This window comes from Phyllosticta capitalensis (genome assembly GCF_038381095.1).
Source record: "Phyllosticta capitalensis strain CBS 128856 chromosome Unknown BKA78scaffold_10, whole genome shotgun sequence".
NCBI classification, from domain to species: domain Eukaryota; kingdom Fungi; phylum Ascomycota; class Dothideomycetes; order Botryosphaeriales; family Phyllostictaceae; genus Phyllosticta; species Phyllosticta capitalensis.
The window spans coordinates 363,761-378,269 of record NW_027117448.1 but is presented as its reverse complement, the minus strand read 5'-3'; the positions used below and the strand labels follow the sequence as shown (position 1 = coordinate 378,269).

The window sequence follows — 14,509 nt, the reverse complement described above, 5'->3', positions numbered from 1 at the left end:
TTATACATCACGCAACCCACATGAGGCTGCTGGTGTTTGTTTACAGACACAGTTCTCAGTGTCATGGATAGATTGACTTTTCACTATTGTCTCCTAGCGGCATGGATATCGCGTGGAATCGTAGTCTCGACGGACGGGCGCTAGTCTTCATGTAGAAGGCGGGGTCATCCTCGATCCCTCTTCGACTTTGAATCCTCAACAGTCACACAAGGCGCTAACCAGGAGGCAAACACCCGTCCGTCTCAACTCGGCCTCGTGCACCAGAGCATCACCAAATCTCTGTGTCTACTGTCATCCTCTGCCTTCTATCACATCACGACAGCTTGCACGCACAGTTCCACTCGTGCCGACCGCGTTCCATTCGCCATCCGCAACCATCCAGATACCCGCCATGGGCCATCGAATCAGGCACGACGACCCAATGTCGCGACTCATGAACAACCTTACGAAGTCAGTACCCATTGGTTCTCTTAACTAGCCATGCATTGCGCCGCCTTCAGAATCTTTTGGACCAACTGATGGATTCTAGATTCTACAAGTCGGGCGAGCATTCAGACGTGACCTTGAAGACGAAAGACGGCAATAGACACAAAGTCCACAAGCTCATTCTGCGATGCCAGTCAGCATTCTTCGACCGCGCCCTTGATCCTGTATCAGGCTGGAAGGTGAGCGCTCTTCTTCCCCTCTTCATGCTCCCGCTATCCCTTTGATATCACGTGAAATAAGACACCCCTTATTTCCAGCAATGGAAAGGCAACAGTTTAAACAGTTTGCGATAGTTGAGGCTCTACTAATAATGCTGTCACTGCAGGAAGCTGTATCGGGCGAAATGCAGCTCGACAATGACGACCCGGAAAATGTTCAGGCCATGCTTGACTGGATGTACACACTGAATTACGAGTGCCCTTCGCACCTGACCTCGCGGCCGGAACGCACAATGTTCCACATTCAGATGTATGCCATGGGAGATATCTACGACGCACCCTCTCTCAAGGAACTGGCCGCAAGACATTTCGACGCTGATGTGGACTACCGATCCGAACTCTTTCCCGATGCTGTGCGTGCGGTATACGCAACCACTCCTCCATCTGATAGAGGGCTCAGAGATCGCATCCTCAAAGTGTGCGCAACCAACATTTCTGAGCTTCTCGGCAGCAGTGGCAGCAATAGCAGCAACAACGCCAACACCTCTGCTTCCATCTCTGCAGATACCGGCGGCAAAAGACCTTTCCGGGGAAAGTACAAGTACAACGGGAAAAGAGCGCAAAGTGCCAAAGGCGCCCACGACTACACGCACCCCACCTCTGCCCCGATCCCATCCAAAGCCGAATTCGCCAACATGATGGACGACCTGGGCGTCTTCGGCCGCGAACTCACCACCTTCATCGCCTTCAACCCATCCGCACGTCCCGCGCCCTCGCACGCCGCCTCCGGCGGCGGGACGATTATGGTGCACCGCTACCGCTGCGGCGTGTGCCGCGCGACGTGCGGCATGGAGCTGCCGGCGCCCAGCACCGCCAACGACAACGAGCAGCTCATCAGCTGCATGTTCTGCCAGGCGGCCTTCAGCCCCACCAACTGGCGCAGCCGCCGCGTCGGGCCCGGCGAGATGGACGATGTCCCCGGGACGGGCGAGCCGTCGGCGGGGCCCTCGTCCGTCCTCGACGACAATGCTGCCGTCCGCGCGCCGCCGTTGGAGCGCGCCGATGTCCTGATTGGCGCCGACGTGGGCAGCCCGCATGGCACGTCGAATCTGGGCGAGTGGGAGGTCCGGCCGACGTGGTAGGGAGGGAGGGATCGTAACGAAATGCTGAGATTGGCCTTGTACATACGTGTATCCTCTGGTCTTTGGGGTTTCGACTTGGAGGAGTTGGTGGTGAGGAAAATGCACACCTTTGGTGCAGCAATTTATGATATGTCTTGGCAGCTTCATCTTTCACGTACGACCATAGCAGGTAGAGAACTCGGAACCCCGTCCGCTCTTCCATAGATAAGCTACCTTGCGGCCGATTAGTAGTTGCGTGGGTGACCAGCAGCGAATCCCGGCTGTTGTACGTTTTGTCTTTTTGTTGCTTTGCTCGCAAGTCGTTCATTCAGTGGTTGTATTGCTTGTAGTCCATTGTCTTGCAGGGATGATGGGATGGCGAGGTCGTGGAGTTGTTTGAACTTTGGGATCCACTCGCCAGGCGGCTGGCGCCTATCGCCTCCGCAAGACGAGGCAGCCGGTAACGAGAGACTCCAGCCGCGTTTTTGTGCGAGGCAATGGGCTGTATAGCTTTCTGCTCATCGTTTTGCAGAGATGGTGGAGTCCTGAGGTAGTCGAGTTTGCTGAGATCGAGATGTGCCCAGTGGGTGGCTCGCAGCTGTCGCCTCCCATCTTGAAGACGAAAAAGACGCCAGCTGGTCACGAGAAGTGCGAATCATTAATGCGAGACGACATTGAAAGAGACCCTGTAGAAATCCGATTGTCGCGTTTGTCCTGTCAGCTCGATATGCCAATGAATGGAACCGAGACTGGAGAAAGACAAGGTAGCGGCTCGATGCAAAGGCCAGATCGCTTGCTATCGCAGACTATGTAGCTCTGCACATATTCGGGTCCATGGGGCTTGAATTGTCGCGGCTTGACGCTTCGCTTTCGTGATACACGAGACACGACGTGCTTGCCAGTCACAATATGACTAATCGGGTTTAGTGTCAACGCGGTGCGCGTCTTCTTGTCGGCGCGGGGCTTGCCAACTTCACTATCCACACTCCCTCTTGCATGATTTCTGCTCACGCATCGTTACCTACCGCACACTGCTCCGGAAACTCCTCATCTTTCAGCGCAATGTCTACTTTGAACCCAAAGAAGGCTACCTTGGATGGGGAAAAGAGGATTGGTAAATCTACTCATTCACCTTCTCAAACACGTCTAACACATCCCAGATATAGCGGATGGCCTGAATAATTTCGCGAAGGATGGGTTCAAGTCGCAACTCTACAGTGATCTCACAATTCGCTGTAAAGATGGAGCCTCTGGTGAGGATAGAGACTTTTTTGTCCATAAGATGGTACTTTGTCTGCAGTCTGAGTTTTTCGCAAACGCCTGCAAACCCAACTCTCCGTTCGTAGTAAGTAAAGTTGGAATCAAATTCCATGATTAATTCTTACTAATTCAAACAGGAGGCAAAGACAGGCGTCATCACGCTTGATGAAGATGCCTTCATTGTCGAGCTAATGCTGGCGACAATCTACTCAGACGAGCCGCATTACCTGGAGTCGCGCATGAGGAAGTACTACAGCCCTCTGCCGACGCTGGAATCAGAACTTCACTGCATCGCCGATATATACGCAATGGGCGATAAGTATCGGGCGCCTATTCTCATGTACAATGCAGGAGATACATTTGGACACCGAGTCCGTTCTCGTTTCAGTTTTGAGAAGCCCGGTTGTGGCACCATAAGAGGCTTCATGCTCCTCGCCAAAAAAGTCTTTGAATCCACCCCGGACTCAGCCAGAACCTTTCGAAACATCATCTATCTCCACACCAAGAGCTACATTGACACGTTAATGATGACGACGTACTTCCAGCCGGAGATGGACGAGGTCGACGGCTTCTGGAGCGGCTACGCGCGCTTCCTTACCTTCTTCACAAGAAGAGAGCGTCGATGCCCCGCATGCGGAGAGGCATGCACTAAGGAATGGACAGACTGGAGAGACAATTTCTCGTACGGAAGGATGGTCATGGGATGCTTCAACAAGGTGTGCCTGAATAAGTCCTCAATCGAGGATTGGCATAGGCCCGTCGAGGAGGAAAATAATCCAGGGGCTGCTGCCAATGGTTCAGGGGAAGAGCCGAATTCCCACAAGAGGCCCCGTCTGTCGTAGCGGTCGGGACAGGGCATGAAGGCCGTTGACTTGGTTTACTTGGCACTTCAATCGAGTGTCAAAAACTTCGTTCTCTCAGGGTGTCTCCAGCCTTAATGGATAGCCTGCAGTCACCTTGTCACCGGCCTCTACTTACAGTCGGCCGCTGGGTCCATGACACCCCTCACCACTTTGGGCCCCGAAGCTCTGGTTCTTTCGCCTTCCTTGCAGCTCGCGACGTTCGAAGATGCCAAACCAGGCCCTACTAGTCCGCCAGCATAGTCACCTCCGACGCCGTCACCCGATGGGGGTAACCGAGCTTGTCCGACTCCCGTGATTGAGTCCAGCGCCTCCAGTCCAGTGTATTGTTTACTGCGTCGTATTTGGCACGTCAAAGCCCAGCGCGTCGGCTTTGATCGCATCATCGTCGCGCATGTCGTCGTCGAGCGCGTCATCAAGCACCCAGCGCGTCGTTCAGCGCGTTGACCTCTCGCCAGTCGCGCAGCCAGTCACATCTCTGCCAGTCAAGCAGTGCATCGGCAATGTAACACGCAGGAAACCGCCATGTTTTTGTCGGCGCTGTGTGTCGGTGCATGGGGCTGAGAGAAGAGGAGGACATGCCCACTGCTCGATGCCAAAGCCAAGGCGTTCAGCATTCGAGACTTATTCTGCAATCATGCGGTCGGAAGACAGTCGACCTGCAGCCACTGCTCAGCAAGCTGGAAGAGCGTGTTCCGGTGGTTGCGTTGGAGCAGCTGCGCTTCCCAATCGGGGTTGGCGCGGCCTGGTGTGCTTTCCTTCGACCGCGCACTCTAGATTCACCTTCCACCATCTTCCTGCAACACCCTCAGGTCTCTTCCTCCGTCTCTTTCACCAGCCTCCCTTGAGCTGATGAGCTCTAACCCTCTCAGCCAACTCGGCGAGCTTTGAGAGCCTCAATCTCTCGCCTACCCCAACCGATTCCGTGCCAGCTACGAGAGCCGTCTCTCACCTCCTCTTCAACCTTTCATCGTCCTCGACTGCGGCACGTCTGGCTCTCATCAAGATGGTTGATTCGAAAGATTGTCGCGGTATGATCTACCAGCCCATACGCTTGATCGAACCTAACGCGTCCTAGACCTCGCCCGACATCTGCTGGATTTTGCTGAGCAAGGCTTCCAATCGAAAAAGCTCAGCGATCTGACAATCTGTTGCAAAGACAGCGATGGCGTGGTCAAACACTTCTACGTCCACAAGATGGTACTTTGCTTGCAATCGAAGTTCTTCGAGACCACCTGCAGGCCCAACTCACCGTTTGTGGTGAGTAATTTTGTACGAGTCCAGATTAGAACCCCTAAACTTTCGCAGGAAGCAAGAACGGGCATTGTTACACTCGAAGACGACCCTTACATTGTCAGACTCATGCTAGAAGTCCTCTACGGCAAGAGAAATCACAGTCACGACTGGCAAGCGCAGCAGAATCTTTATCCTGGTTTGTCGACGATCGACAAGGCAATTCTCTGCATTGTCGATACTTTCGCAGTCGCCGATAAGTACCAGGCATCTTACGTCATGAACCGCTCCGCAGACCTTATCTCTAGAAATATGCTCGAGTTCGACCTGGAGAAACCGGACATGGCCGAGATATCAAGATTCATCAACCTAGTCAAGAGAGTGTTTGAGACCACTCCCGACTCGGTCAGGACTCTTCGCAACCTCGTCTATCGCCATACCAAAAAATACTTCGTGGTTTTGATGAACACAACAATGTTCCAGTCCGAAATGGACAAGATTGATGGCTTCTGGGGCGGCTACGTGCGATACCTCTCTTTCTTTGTGTTCCGGGCACGTTGGTGCCCGTCCTGTAAAAAGAAAACCACCCAGGCAGACACAGAAGAGATTAAGGATGGCGAAATGGTGGTCACCTGCCCTTGGTGCGATAAACAGAATTCGGTCGATGCGTGGAACAGGCCGAACGACCAGGAGGTGCATACAGGCAACGTGAGAGCAACGAGTCAAGAGGAGAATTCTCGCAAGCGGCAGCGCACGTCAAGTGAGTAGGAAAGATTGTAGGAGCAACAGAAGTGGACCCGTGCCTATTCATCTCAGCCGAGCATCAAAGGCCGAGTCTCTTCAGGGAGGGAGTGTTCAACTCGACCGGACGACTTTCAATTACCTTATATCGACTTAGGTAGCCTGCTTAAATCTTCTCTCTCTAAGTGGACAACCTTTCGTACAAAGAATTACTCAAAAAGCTTTCCAACAAAATTACAGAGCCGACTCGCCTCCCGCACCCCGATTCCACTCCATCCAAGCAACGCCACGCCGTCCATCCTTCATTGCGACGGTGCCCCAGGCGCGCGGAAAAAGCGCCACACGCCCTCCTCGCTTGCCCACGCTTCCATTTGACCTTGCACTGCCATCGTCATTAATGGAGGTAGAGTTGGAGGTAGAGTTATTGGAAGAAGCAGACAAAGACACCGGATCGATCAGTCTCAACGGCGCATGTCCCATTGCTTCGAATCGCAGCCTCAAGGGGTCAGTACCAGCGCCAGTCTCCTGCTCTTGCTCTTGCGGTCGTTCGAGCTCGAGCTCGAGCTCAACCTCTGTCGTAACTGGCAGCTCGTCGCGTGGGTCAAAAGACGTAGCTGCGACAGCATGCCTCGTCAATTCGGTGACCTTGGCACCTGATGCACCCTCTGCTTCTCCTGTTTCCTCGCTATCGTCGGACTGACTCTGTCGCTGCAGCTGCTGGACGTATCCAACAAAAAGCCTCATTCCAGCAGGTTGAGGATCGGGGAGGTGAAGATCGAGTCCGTGAATGTGCGTCCGGTCAGCCAAGTGTATGGCGCTCCAGACCCAGCGCGGTGTCCACCAGTCACGCGAGCCCCAGGAATGGTCGCGCTGGCCAGGGACATTGGAGATTTGGGTAGTGGTGGACGAGGTGGAAGAGACCACTGAGATGTCCCCAGACACGCTGCAGGGGATCTCGTAGCGCGTCGTCAGCCGGTACTGGTATGGCAACCCGTCTGTGTGCCATGCCAGATGCAACTGGAGCTGGACGGGCTTCCCTGGTTCGTGTTTCCCTTCGCCGTCATTGTCGCGAATCAAGATGGCGGGGTCATCGTATGCGCGCGCAGTACCGCTCAAGGTGACTGAAAATCTCTGCAGTGGCTCCTCGACCGCATGGCTGGCTTCAAATGTCGGAGTCTTGATTGCAAGATCATCTCCAGTTGGAAGCGGAGCGTTGAAGTCGATCAAGGCCACAGTCGGCCGGCCAGGTCCGCAAAGCATGGCTGTGTACCAGGTCTTTCCTCTGTTGGTGTCAACGCCGATGCGAATGTAGCCGCCCAAGCCCTGCACCTCGTCGATGAAGTCAAAATACCAGCTCTCCTGCCAATACTCTTCCTGTAGCGTCTCGTGACGTCGCTCATCCCGTGGTTCTGGTACTAGTGGCGCTGCCAGCATGCCCGACGTTGGCTGAGGCAACGTTTCGAGCGCTCCAAGATCCAGGACATGTTCGCAGTGGCGAGAGAGAATCTGCATGAACAGCTCGTCGCCGCGCTCCGTCTGCTCTACGAGCATGGGCGACACGATGGACATGACGATGCCGTAGAAAGTCTGACGCCGCACTCTCTCGCGAAACTGCTCAAACGAGAGACCTGCCTCTGGACCCAGTGCTTCAAAGTACCTCTGCAGTAGCGCGTCGCCGTGCTGTCGTCGCATTTCCACTGTCAACGCGGTGCCGAGGAAATATGCCACATCGGACATGGCGGGGCCCCAGGAGACGGTCTGCCAGTCCACGACGGTCAGGGGGAGGGATTGCACGGCGTCCCCTCGAGCTTCTTCGCCCCCTCCCCCTGCCTTCCCAAACAGCATATTATCCAGCCGATAGTCTCCATGCACCAGTCCCTGCAAAACGTCGTCTCCCCTCTCCCGCGCATCGTGCAAATCGAAGACTTCGACCAACCGCTCACACGCGTTCCTCTCCCTCGACCCCACGCGCTCCCCGAACCTCGCCACAAACCCGCCGTACAGTGCGCGCAGCCTGCTCCCATCAATCTGCCTCCCCCGATTCAACCAGCTCTTGCTCGCCCACTCTGCCCTCCGCGAACCATCCCGCTGCGCCGCCCGATGCAGCCGCCCCAACGCCGCCATCGCCGCCTGCGCCTGCGCCAGCGTCGCGCCCGTGATGTCGTCGCCGACGACCACCCCCTGGGCTCCTGCATCCTCCAACAGCAGGCAGAACGTGCCGTCCGCTGCGTGGAACGACGAGTGATAGCAATGCGCCAGTGGCGCCGCGTCGCCGTCGTCGTCGATAATGGCTGGTGCGATTTCCTGGTAGAAGCGGACCTCACGCTCGTACAGCGACAGCGATGCACTGGCGCGGCGCGACGTGGCTGACGTCGAGGCGACTTTGAGGATGGTTGTTTTTGCAGTTGGGGTAGTTAATGGTGCTGTGTTGTCGTTGTTGTCGACTGGTGGTTGATCTTGTTGCGCATCAGGGGTTGATGCGGCCGACGGGGCCAAAGCGAAGGAGATGCGAAAGCAGTCGCTGACCTGGCCGGTGCCGATGCGCGTACAAGAGAAGGACTCTATTTTGCTGATACCCGTCTTGGCGCGCAGCCAGTCAAGTGTCAGATCTGACGGTGTGCGGATGATGGTGTCGTTGATCTTGTTGGTGGTTGTGTCCATTTCGCGGTCCTTTTGCTTAGAATCTTGCTTATTTCTTCCTTTTTGGCGACCGACGGAGTGTTGGTCTTCAGGGACTTGAGCACGACTCCCGCTACTAAAATATTGCCATGCCGGACGTCCTGGTTCGTAAAGTCCGTTGCTTCACGCTATTGCGGGGAACTCACATGCGCCGTTCCCCTCACTAGCACACTTCCCTCTCACTGACATCGTCCAGGTGTCTGAGTATCTGAGCCGCTTTGGGGACATTCGTTGATGTCAGAACTATGGGCGATTCCAACTTTCGGATTTTTCACTGGTCTCATCTTTTGTAAAGACACTGCGCGACGTTGACTGAAGCAATCATTGCATATCTGGTGCGTTCGCATCGCTATAACACTTGTTTAGCGAGGGCAAAGCGTTACTGGTCGAGTTGGACAACAGCTCAGCCGGGAAGGTGCGTTGCGCCCAGATACTTGCCCCGCACCTGTATTCCAAGCCTCAGAGAAAAGACGGCGTCAGTCGAAAAGCTGTCGCCATGCGGAAATGTGTGTAGGCTCCACATCATCTTTCTCACGACACCTTACTTCGTCGTCGCCGTCGCAAGTTACTGACTTACGCAGGGAAGTCGGGCATTGGGGGAGTGCGATAGAATCAAATTCTACGACAAAGGCCAAGAATCGATTGAGATGTACACGCCAAAGCCATTTGGGACGAATTCAAAGCGTGTCTTTGAACTCGCTGAACAACCCGGGAAGGAAGTAATTCAAATCTATGGGAAGAAGTCAGCCTACCGGACAGAAAGAATCGGACAACGTCAGAGGACGTCGAGGTCACCAACTTACGCTGCATCTCTATGTTGCAGTGCACGAGCAAGTCGTGCGCGATCTCCGGCGTAAACACTTTGAGGAAGAAGCGCGACCTCATCTCGCGCGAACCGTCGTCCTTGCGGCGGATTTGGTGGACGACGTACTGGCCGGTACTTTGAGATGACGAATTGGCATGACCTATCACCAACACGAGTGTCGTCAGCACGATATCTGCACTACATACTACCTACCTCCCTCGCCACGGCGCAACACAAACCAATGGCAATCCTGATTGAGGGCGAGAACAACCTACCGAGAATGATTTGCGCCACCACAACCGTCTCAATGCTGTGGTCGGCAAATTTCGACCTGTCAAACCCCAGCTCGTTCGGATCGACAAAGGCAATGGTGAATTTGTTGGCGTCTTGACCAAGGTACTCATCAATTTGCGAAAAAGTGCCAATGTAGCGCTCCGTGTACGACTTGTTAGCCCAGTCGAGCTGCTCAGGGAACCGCCACGCATACTGATGCGCCACGGGGTTCCACAGCTTGTACCGCGCCGAGTCGACCTGGTGCCAGCCGAACCACCAGTCGATCATTTCGCCCGTGACTGGGAGGGGATGTCAGCGACGGTGCTGGAGGGCAATACTGAGAACGGCAGTAGACTCACCCTCTGGGATCTCGGTGCGCACTGCGATCGTCAGGGTGCCATCAAGACTGACTGTCCATCCGCTTTCCATCTGAAGATAGCCGGGTTGCGTCAAGAGCCTGCCAGCTTCCTGGGGCGCGAAGCCTGCTACTAATCAGCTCCAAAGTCGGAACCAAACAAGCAACCGCTTCTTCTTGAACTCACCAAGCGGTTTCGCCCATGGACTGGCGCTCAATCCCTTTTGCACTTCACTGCTAATCGGCTGCACATTCGGATTCCAGTACTTGGCATACGGCCTCGCGAAATCGGCCGCACGGTAGCCCAAGTAGTACTTGCCGTCGTCTTCTTCGTTCTGGACCAGATTCTTCGAGACGGTGCCTTGAGAGAGCGGCGGCGCGTACGACCTGTTGGTGACTGCAATTTGTGGCAGTGTCTCAAGCTGGCGGGGAGACAGGTATTGATGGCGGTTGGGAGATGCCTGACAGAATTCTGCAAAAAGGAAAAGGAAAATGGGACTGGCATGATGCATTTTGCAGGTCTCCGGGAGAAGCCAATCAGAAAGAAGAGACCAAATATCAATTAGGATATCTGCATATCCCAAACTGGCCGCAAAACATTGCTTTATACATGTACTTTTTTCTGTTCATGTGTTTCCAACGTCTTTCTGTCTTCGCTTCCTCGGAAGACCGAGATTATCCAAACAAGCATGCCCATCCATCGCAAACACGATCTCCGTATCTCCTCAAAAGACCGGCAACATGTTGCAAAAAGCCCGCCGTCTGACAGCGCAGGTCAGGATTCTCAACGAGAAATCAGTGCCGCAGTTACCAATTTGCGCCTAGCGCGCGTTGGCTGTGAGGTGGGCAGGTCGCAGCCTGATGGCCCAAAGAGGCAACGCTTGCGAGCAGTACCGTGTTGAGGTTCTTGGGATGGTTCGGAGCCGCGGTGGGGTTGCGACTTGTGAATTTAAGAGGGACGCTCGGAGCTTGAAGTAGCTCACGATCTCTCTGTTCTCGGTCTCGTCGGTTTGCTGGCGAGGAGCGAGACCGAGGTGTTGGAGGTGACTTCCCGTCCTGTTCTCTTGCTAGTAGGAACGTCACGTGCTGATGACGTCGGGCAGGTAGCTTCCATCCATTGATGCCAGGAATCTGGGCGCTAGAAGAATATCGCCGGATTCCGAGCTTATTCGCACAATCCAATGGATTTTGTGGTGTTCTTTTGCATGTGTCGTTTGAACAGCTCGACATCAAGCCATCAGTTTCCCTTGTCTTGTTTCCATTTGGGCAGTTGCTAGGGGCAACGAGAAACATCTTTGCGTCTGCATCTTCTCTCACCTCACTCTTGTGACCAACCACCCACAACTGCCCCCAATATCAAAAAAACACCATCTTTGTGATGACCGCGTGCCTTCGCAGTCGGCCGGTCAGCCCAACGCGCCCATGACTAGCCGACCCAGCGCACACGCGGCGCACCGCAGCCCTCGCCTTCGGCAAACGACTCGCCCGCGTTTGAAATGGCGAGACGGTGAGGCCACAGCAGCCGCGCGCTTCTCGTCTTCCTTTGGCGGTTTGACCTCTGCTCGCGCGGATGCGGCTGTGGCGGTCTTCGTGGCCGCTCTCTCTCTCGTTGCCCGTCGCCAGCGCCGGTTCTTCTCGGCATTTTATATTGGGCTTGTCGCGGCTGTTCGCCTCTCGCGGCTCGCCAAAAAGCGCCTGTGGAGCCAGATCAGCAGCACGGTTTCAGCGACGTGAACGCGAGCGAGGCTTTCGTCGACGAGACGGATGATTTGACGCCGCTGACGACGAATGCTGCGCGTGATTGATTGCTGGCTATGCATCACATGCTCGTCGTCGTTCGGTGGACTGCAAGTCGCTTCCATGGGAGAAGCATTTGTTGGAGCGTCAAAAAGGGGGAGCCAATATCTGGACTAAACATTGCAAGAGCATCTTCACAAAAGCCAGAGCCATGGAGAATTCTCCACCAACCAATGATATCCGCAAGCCTCACTTCAAGAAAGGAACCCATCGAAATTCCGCAATTCCCATGATTCCCATGATTGCCGTCCAACGAAGCGCAGGCGCTGGCCTTCACCGCACGGTCTTCCAGGAACCCGAACGACGGCCGACGATACGCACAGTCTCTGCGTTCTGCTGCAACAGAAGGCCGCAGAAGGCGGCGAAGAAGAGGAAGAAAAAAGGGGGCTGGCCAACGGGGGGCTCGGCCCGCCACGTTTCTGTCCGCGCGGAGCGACCTCACGGAGCAGCTGGTGGCTCGAGTCGATGGAGACGCGCTCTCTGGGCCCTCGGTAAGGGTTCCCCGTGTCCCACCGCGCGCGACTCGCGGGTGATGATGATGACGCGAATATGGAAGGGATTCTCGTGATGCGCGTTGGGTCGGAAGGCCGAGATGGCTCACGAAGCTCGGTGTTTGAGACGAGCGCGACGACAGACGAGGTGGTGGCTGGGAGATGTTTGGGCCTTGGGGATTCAATGCAAATGGGAAGATGCGTTGGGGGTGCGGCATGCAGTGTGGATGTGGGAAAGGTGATTTTCTCGAATGGACGGATGGCTGACCCTGGGACTAGAAGCTCCTGGGCAACGGAAGCAAAGGGGAGTAAGAGCTAAGGAGACAAGGAAACAGCAGCAAAGATGTGCGCGTCATGATGTTTGGCACGAAGGCCTTGTTTCGACCCTTCAACTCCGGAGCTTTTCTATCATGTGGTATCACAGAAGGTATCCAATCTCAGCAACCGCTCCTCCTTACGCCGACTTCTTCTCAAGACCAGTCTTGGCTGCCAGCTCCAGACCCTCAACGACCTCTTCAGGGACGCTCAAGAAGGGCGAGTGGCTGCCCTTGGAGTGGAAGGTGGTGGCTCCGGCACCGAGCAGGGCGACAAACTGCTCCTGGACGGGGAGGGGCAGCGCGGCGTCGGCGTCGCAGTAGAGGAAGAAGGTGGGCATGTCGTGCCAGGGCTCGTAGGTGACGGGCGAGGAGAAGACGGTGGCGCTCGTGTGCTTGAGCTTCGAGATGGCATCGGCCTGCAGCTTGGGCTCGACGTCGTGGTAGAAGATTGCCTCAGGCGTGTCGGGGGTGCAGATGTCGCCCTGTTGCCACAAGGTTTGTTAGCTTACCCGACCCCCCCTGATTTACTGCCCCCTGAATGGACTGTGGACTCACGTTGAACTTCATCCAAGGGAGGAATTGACCGCCCAACATGTCATGGATGCTCGTGCCCTTGGGCGCGACGAATGCCGAGAGGTACACAAACATGATGACACCACCCTTCTTGCCGGCCCTCTTCCTCTGCTCGTATCCCAACCCCTCGACCGCGTTGGCACCGACCAGACCACCGTACGAGTGCACAACGAGGACAATGTCCTTGCCCTGGTCGGCCAGCTCCTCCAGCTTGGCGCGCACGGCGGCAGCGTCGTCTGGCAGCGACTTGTAAGGCGGCTCGCCGCCAATGGACGGGTACGCAACGGCCTCGGTGGTCCAGCCGCGAGCGTGCATCTGGTCGCGGACAATGTCGAAGCAGTCGGGCGTGTGCCACGCGCCGGGGGCGAAGACGATGACGGGCTTTGACATGGTGGTGGTGGTGATGGTTGCGAGGAGAGTCGAGGTCGAGGATGCTGGAGAGGTCTACTCTGGATCAGGGGAACGGGGTCCTGGGTATAAGAGGTAAGGTATTGGTTGTGCAAAGCCCCTCATCTGCTCGACCTCCACGATAGCTTTAATAGCTTCCTGGTCCCTGAACATCTCTGGACCCTTACTAATGCGTGGCCTGAGTTGAAAGCGCGGAGGACGCTACGAGTCAGACCTGCATGCGGCGGCTGCACTGCGGCTCCATTCAATCCATAAACGGATGTGATATGTGACGACTTGGCAGGGGGCACCAAATACCGTCCACTGGTATCTCAAACATCGACACGGCGGGGAAGAAGAGCCTTGTTGCGTCAGCGAGCTCGCTTACCCCGTCTCAGAACGAGCTTACGCGAGAAAATAGGCCTGCATCGTCGTCGTCGGGGTCCAACAAAGCTTATCGTTTAAGCTTCCTTTTCTTCAGTCTAACATCGAGGCGAGCCAGGGACTCTCTGCACGGCATTCTCGGGGACGCATGCCCGTTCCAGCGGTCCGTCGTTGTTCGGCCCGGGCGGTCGACCGGCGTTGCGACAATCTTGTCCCAAATCTCTTGCGTGCTTTGCTCATCACCCATCTCGCGCGGCCACCAGTATAATTAAAAAAGTGTGCTTTCGATGCGAGCCGAACCAGTGAGAATCGGCGGATGCATCCGTCCGCGCTGTTGCTGACCAACTTTGGTCCCATGCGAACAAAAAGGCGAGATGGACCTCGCTGGACTATATGGGTTACGACTCGTGGCTGGCGGGAACGACTCGCGCACCGCGGGCGTGTTCGTCTGAAGAGGGTTGCTCGTGCAGGGGGGGCGATGGAGAAGGGGGCTTTTTTTCTTCCATTTTCTTGCCATCTCTCCAATTCTCAAACCACCGCCCACGTTTTTTAGAAAGAGATCTGCCGGCCACGCTCCGGCAGGCGGCCT

The 14,509-nt window shown here is 55.6% G+C and overlaps 7 protein-coding genes across 7 annotated transcripts; 3 read left to right on the top strand and 4 right to left on the bottom strand.

Annotated features, from left to right (window-relative positions):
* Positions 1-104: 104 nt before the first annotated feature.
* On the top strand, positions 105-2,035 carry BKA78DRAFT_28042 (uncharacterized protein). Its single transcript, XM_066885610.1, has 3 exons — positions 105-450; positions 530-665; positions 812-2,035. The coding sequence occupies exons 1-3, from the start codon at positions 392-394 to the stop codon at positions 1,784-1,786; spliced, it is 1,170 nt and encodes a 389-aa protein (XP_066740298.1). The 5' UTR covers positions 105-391; the 3' UTR covers positions 1,787-2,035.
* Positions 2,036-2,814: 779 nt separating this feature from the next.
* On the top strand, positions 2,815-3,867 carry BKA78DRAFT_346397 (uncharacterized protein; the record flags this gene model as incomplete). Its single annotated transcript, XM_066890523.1, has 3 exons — positions 2,815-2,879; positions 2,926-3,110; positions 3,163-3,867. Exons 1-3 carry the CDS (start codon positions 2,828-2,830, stop codon positions 3,865-3,867), a joined length of 942 nt encoding a protein of 313 aa, XP_066740297.1. The 5' UTR covers positions 2,815-2,827.
* Positions 3,868-4,266: 399 nt separating this feature from the next.
* BKA78DRAFT_323027 (uncharacterized protein) lies at positions 4,267-4,611 on the bottom strand. Its single transcript, XM_066889164.1, has one exon. The coding sequence runs from the start codon at positions 4,463-4,465 to the stop codon at positions 4,301-4,303; it is 165 nt and encodes a 54-aa protein (XP_066740296.1). The 5' UTR covers positions 4,466-4,611; the 3' UTR covers positions 4,267-4,300.
* Positions 4,612-4,891: 280 nt separating this feature from the next.
* On the top strand, positions 4,892-5,886 carry BKA78DRAFT_298708 (uncharacterized protein; the record flags this gene model as incomplete). The annotated part of the gene is made up of 2 exons (XM_066886954.1): positions 4,892-4,916; positions 4,964-5,886. 2 exons carry the CDS (start codon positions 4,892-4,894, stop codon positions 5,884-5,886), a joined length of 948 nt encoding a protein of 315 aa, XP_066740295.1.
* Positions 5,887-6,093: 207 nt separating this feature from the next.
* BKA78DRAFT_298707 (Ecdysteroid kinase-domain-containing protein) lies at positions 6,094-8,520 on the bottom strand (the record flags this gene model as incomplete). The annotated part of the gene is made up of 1 exon (XM_066886953.1): positions 6,094-8,520. The coding sequence occupies one exon, from the start codon at positions 8,518-8,520 to the stop codon at positions 6,094-6,096; it is 2,427 nt and encodes an 808-aa protein (XP_066740294.1).
* Positions 8,521-9,168: 648 nt separating this feature from the next.
* On the bottom strand, positions 9,169-10,758 carry BKA78DRAFT_360415 (uncharacterized protein). The gene is made up of 5 exons (XM_066892411.1): positions 10,159-10,758; positions 9,976-10,101; positions 9,619-9,915; positions 9,342-9,503; positions 9,169-9,268 (listed from the first exon to the last, which is right to left on the bottom strand). Exons 1-5 carry the CDS (start codon positions 10,481-10,483, stop codon positions 9,216-9,218), a joined length of 963 nt encoding a protein of 320 aa, XP_066740293.1. The 5' UTR covers positions 10,484-10,758; the 3' UTR covers positions 9,169-9,215.
* A 1,955-nt stretch (positions 10,759-12,713) lies between these two features.
* BKA78DRAFT_298705 (Alpha/beta hydrolase fold-1) lies at positions 12,714-13,539 on the bottom strand (the record flags this gene model as incomplete). Its single annotated transcript, XM_066886952.1, has 2 exons — positions 12,714-13,058; positions 13,132-13,539. 2 exons carry the CDS (start codon positions 13,537-13,539, stop codon positions 12,714-12,716), a joined length of 753 nt encoding a protein of 250 aa, XP_066740292.1.
* Positions 13,540-14,509: the final 970 nt, after the last annotated feature.

What these genes read in the sequence shown, in the direction of transcription:
- BKA78DRAFT_28042 (XM_066885610.1), top strand. Translation starts at nt 392, where the DNA reads ATGGGCCATCGAATCAGGCACGACGACCCAATGTCGCGACTCATGAAC. An exon ending in CTCATGAACAACCTTACGAA is followed by an intron (nt 451 to 529) that starts GTCAGTACCCAT and finishes GATGGATTCTAG; the next exon opens with ATTCTACAAGTCGGGCGAGC. An exon ending in ATCCTGTATCAGGCTGGAAG is followed by an intron (nt 666 to 811) that starts GTGAGCGCTCTT and finishes CTGTCACTGCAG; the next exon opens with GAAGCTGTATCGGGCGAAAT.
- BKA78DRAFT_323027 (XM_066889164.1), bottom strand. Translation starts at nt 4,465, where the DNA reads ATGTCCTCCTCTTCTCTCAGCCCCATGCACCGACACACAGCGCCGACA.
- BKA78DRAFT_360415 (XM_066892411.1), bottom strand. Translation starts at nt 10,483, where the DNA reads ATGCATCATGCCAGTCCCATTTTCCTTTTCCTTTTTGCAGAATTCTGT. An exon ending in GGTGGCGCAAATCATTCTCG is followed by an intron (nt 9,504 to 9,618) that starts GTAGGTTGTTCT and finishes TGTTGGTGATAG; the next exon opens with GTCATGCCAATTCGTCATCT. An exon ending in CTGCAACATAGAGATGCAGC is followed by an intron (nt 9,269 to 9,341) that starts GTAAGTTGGTGA and finishes TTCTTCCCATAG; the next exon opens with ATTTGAATTACTTCCTTCCC.